This window comes from Psammomys obesus, unplaced genomic scaffold (assembly GCF_907164565.1).
Source record: "Psammomys obesus unplaced genomic scaffold, mPsaObe1.curated_primary_1811, whole genome shotgun sequence".
Classification (NCBI taxonomy): Eukaryota; Metazoa; Chordata; class Mammalia; order Rodentia; family Muridae; genus Psammomys; species Psammomys obesus.
In genome coordinates, this window is record NW_026591497.1 from 1,755,258 (window position 1) to 1,758,232 (window position 2,975).

Sequence of the window (2,975 nt, forward strand, 5' to 3'; positions counted from 1 at the left end):
AGATAGATAGATAGATAGATAGATAGATAGATAGATAGATAGATAGAGATATCCAAGTGTAGGGAAAGTCCCCATGGAAAGCCACCATGCTGACTGGTCTCATTGGTGCACTGGCTTCCCCCTGCCATAAAGGATCACCACGGCTGGCAGCTTCAGCATTAACAGTTCACTATTTTGTGGCTTGGAGGCTAAAGTGCCAGATCAAGACATTGGCAGGGACAGTTTCCTCCAAGGGTCCCTGTCTTCTACTTCACTGTTCATAGTAGCCTTCTTCTGTATGTCTGTATTCTGATCTCTTCTCAGGACACTCAGCACATTAAATCAAGGCCCACCCCTGTGGCCTCACTTTAATCACTTCTCTAAAGTTCTATCTCTAAAGAGAGTTGTATCTGGATATACTGGCAGTTATCTGAACTACTACACCCATCTGCACTTAGAATGTAAATATAGGAACCTGGACACAGTATACCCCATAACATCTTGTCTAGTTACTTTTTTAATGCTGTGATAAAATACCATGACCAAGGCAACTTATAAAAGGCAGTGTTTAATTTGGGGCTTACAGTTTTCGAGGGTTACATTCCATGATGGCCAAGCAAAGGCATGCTGGCCGGAACAGCAAGAGCTTACACCTTGGTCCACAAGCTGGAGGCAGAGAGGTAATCACTTGGAATGGCCCAGATCTTTTGAAACCTCAAATATCCTCTATGACACACGTCCCCCTAATCCTTCCCAAACAGTTCCACCAACTGGACCAGGTATTCAAATATATTAGCCTATGGGGGCCATTCTCATTCAAATCACCACAGTAGCCCTGGTCAAGAGTCTGTGCCTTTGGTAATTTGACTTTATAGGAACAAATTCCTCTGCTGTAGAAATGAAGCTGAACTTTGTTCCTGCTGCAGTTAGGTTTTACCAGAAAGTTCCTGAGAGACACATGATGCTTTCATGGGCAGGAGGCACCTGGCAACAGGCCAGTACCTTCGCCTAGCATTTGTCCTGTGACAGATGGCCTAACTTTTGATGCTTTAGAAGGCAGATCCCAGCAAGATTTGGCAGGATGATACCCAAGGGACTTCTTGGTTACAGCTGTGCCATCCACACACCCCACCCACATCTTGTATGTGTATAGGTGTTTTGTCAACAACATATGTATCTGTATCTGTGCCTCACTGAAGTGCCTTGAGTATATGGAAGCCAGAAGAGGGCATTGGATTCCCTAAAGCTCAAGTTACAGACAGATGTGAACTACCACATGAGTACTGGGAATAACCCCATTACTCTAGAAGAAAACCCTCTCTCCAGCACCCCAACTGTAGGTCTTAATATGGGTCTGACAGGGCTCTTCTCTGGGCACTGGAACAGCGACTGCTTCTTATATCTATTATTTGTACACCTGTTAGTCAGTTCACTTCTCACCAGACAGCCCCTTTAGCACTTTCCTTGCAAACTTCCACCCATAGGATGGACCCTGACTCCCTTTACTTTTTTGCCAGGGGCCACCAGAATCACCTCCTTTAGCCTGACCCAGCTGTTGCCTGTCCTCTGTAGGAAGAGGACACGTGAAGTCCCTGCATTCCTATCCCCTAGACTGAAATGAGGGAACACAGCCACTATGCCAGACATGGTGCCTCTGCCTTCTGCATTGGGACTCAACATGAAAACCTCACTCAAACAACTTGTGTCATTTCTGGACCACATCTTCAAAGTTTGAAAATGCTCCAGGCAAATGCACGAGAGAGAAGTTAGCTGTGGGCTAACTCTCTGCCTTATTCTCCTCAAAGATTAAGTGCACTAGCTGTTCTTCCAAAGGTCCTGAGTTCAATTCCCAGATACCACATGGTGGCTCACAACCATCTATAGTGAGATCTAGTGCCCTCTTCTGTTAAGCAGGTGTATATGCAGGCAGAATACTGCATACATAATAAATAAAATAAATCCTAAAAAAAAAAAAAAAAAAGCTGGGCGTGGTGGTGCACATCTGTAATCCCAGCACTCAGGAGGCAGAGGCATGTGGATCTCTGTGAATTTAAGGCCAGCCTGGTCTACAAAGTGAGTATAGGACAGTCAAGGCTATACAGAGATTCCCTGTCTCGAAAAACAAAAGAAAACACAAATCTGTGCCTTATTCTCTACATGGACAACTGAATGCTGACATGTCTGGGAGAATGAAGGGGCTACTGTCCTGAGTTAACATGTAGGGACAGAGTAGGAAGGACTGGTCTCCAGGTCACCCTTCCCACTTTTCCCATGCCAGTGTCCAGTACTCCAGTTATTCCAGTTTCCTCACTCCTCAGATTGAGAGCCAAAAACCTATGGATGCTTTCCTCAGTTTGCCACCACCCAGACACCTCATCTGCCCACCTGAGCAGAGTCTCATTCACTGTTATCACTACCCCACTTCTGCAGCTGGGACCCTAATCATGACTCAGAGAACTGCATCTCATCCCTGTCTTGCCACACCTGCTCTTCATTCCCTGCTCTAGGGTGGTGTTCCTCCCAGCACCCATGCCATGGTCCAAGACAGCAGGCCCAGGCCGATGGAGGATGCCTCCAGGCCTCCAGAGAGCAGGATTTAGTTAGACAGGCCCACACACCCAGCAGCCTGCCCTTGTCTCTTGCACACACGGTACCCCAGGGGTGAGGAGCGGCCATGTACCCTAGGCCGAGTGCAGCACGGCGGAGGCAGAACAAGGGCATTCATTACCTGTATGCATTTTTGGAAACAGGACGAGGATCAAACTTAAAGAAGATGATGCACATGAGTTTCAAGGGTGGCTTTGCTCACACGGTCACAAAGTCTGTGGGGAAAGGAGAACAATGAGCTGTGAACAGCAGGGTCGGAGAGTCTTTCAGGTGCCTCAGGGGCCCAGAGCACATCATCAGTGAGTGGGGCTGAACTAGTGAGAACCAGGTGCCCAGTGACATCACAGACCTCTCCCTTCACCTGGGAGCATTCACCATGGCATTCCTTC

The 2,975-nt window shown here is 47.4% G+C and overlaps 1 protein-coding gene across 3 annotated transcripts in view; it reads right to left on the bottom strand.

The window, feature by feature from the left end:
* Positions 1-2,975, bottom strand: part of Tango2 (transport and golgi organization 2 homolog) — a 41,012-nt gene that overhangs the window by 17,504 nt on the left and 20,533 nt on the right. For all 3 annotated transcript variants that reach the window (XR_008720533.1, XM_055610227.1, XM_055610226.1), the window contains exon 2: positions 2,708-2,801. Coding sequence is in view for 2 of the 3 variants with exons in the window: in XM_055610227.1 (XP_055466202.1) it covers positions 2,708-2,763 (56 nt within the window). In the remaining variant the exon portion in view is untranslated. The remainder of the gene's footprint in view (positions 1-2,707; positions 2,802-2,975) is intronic.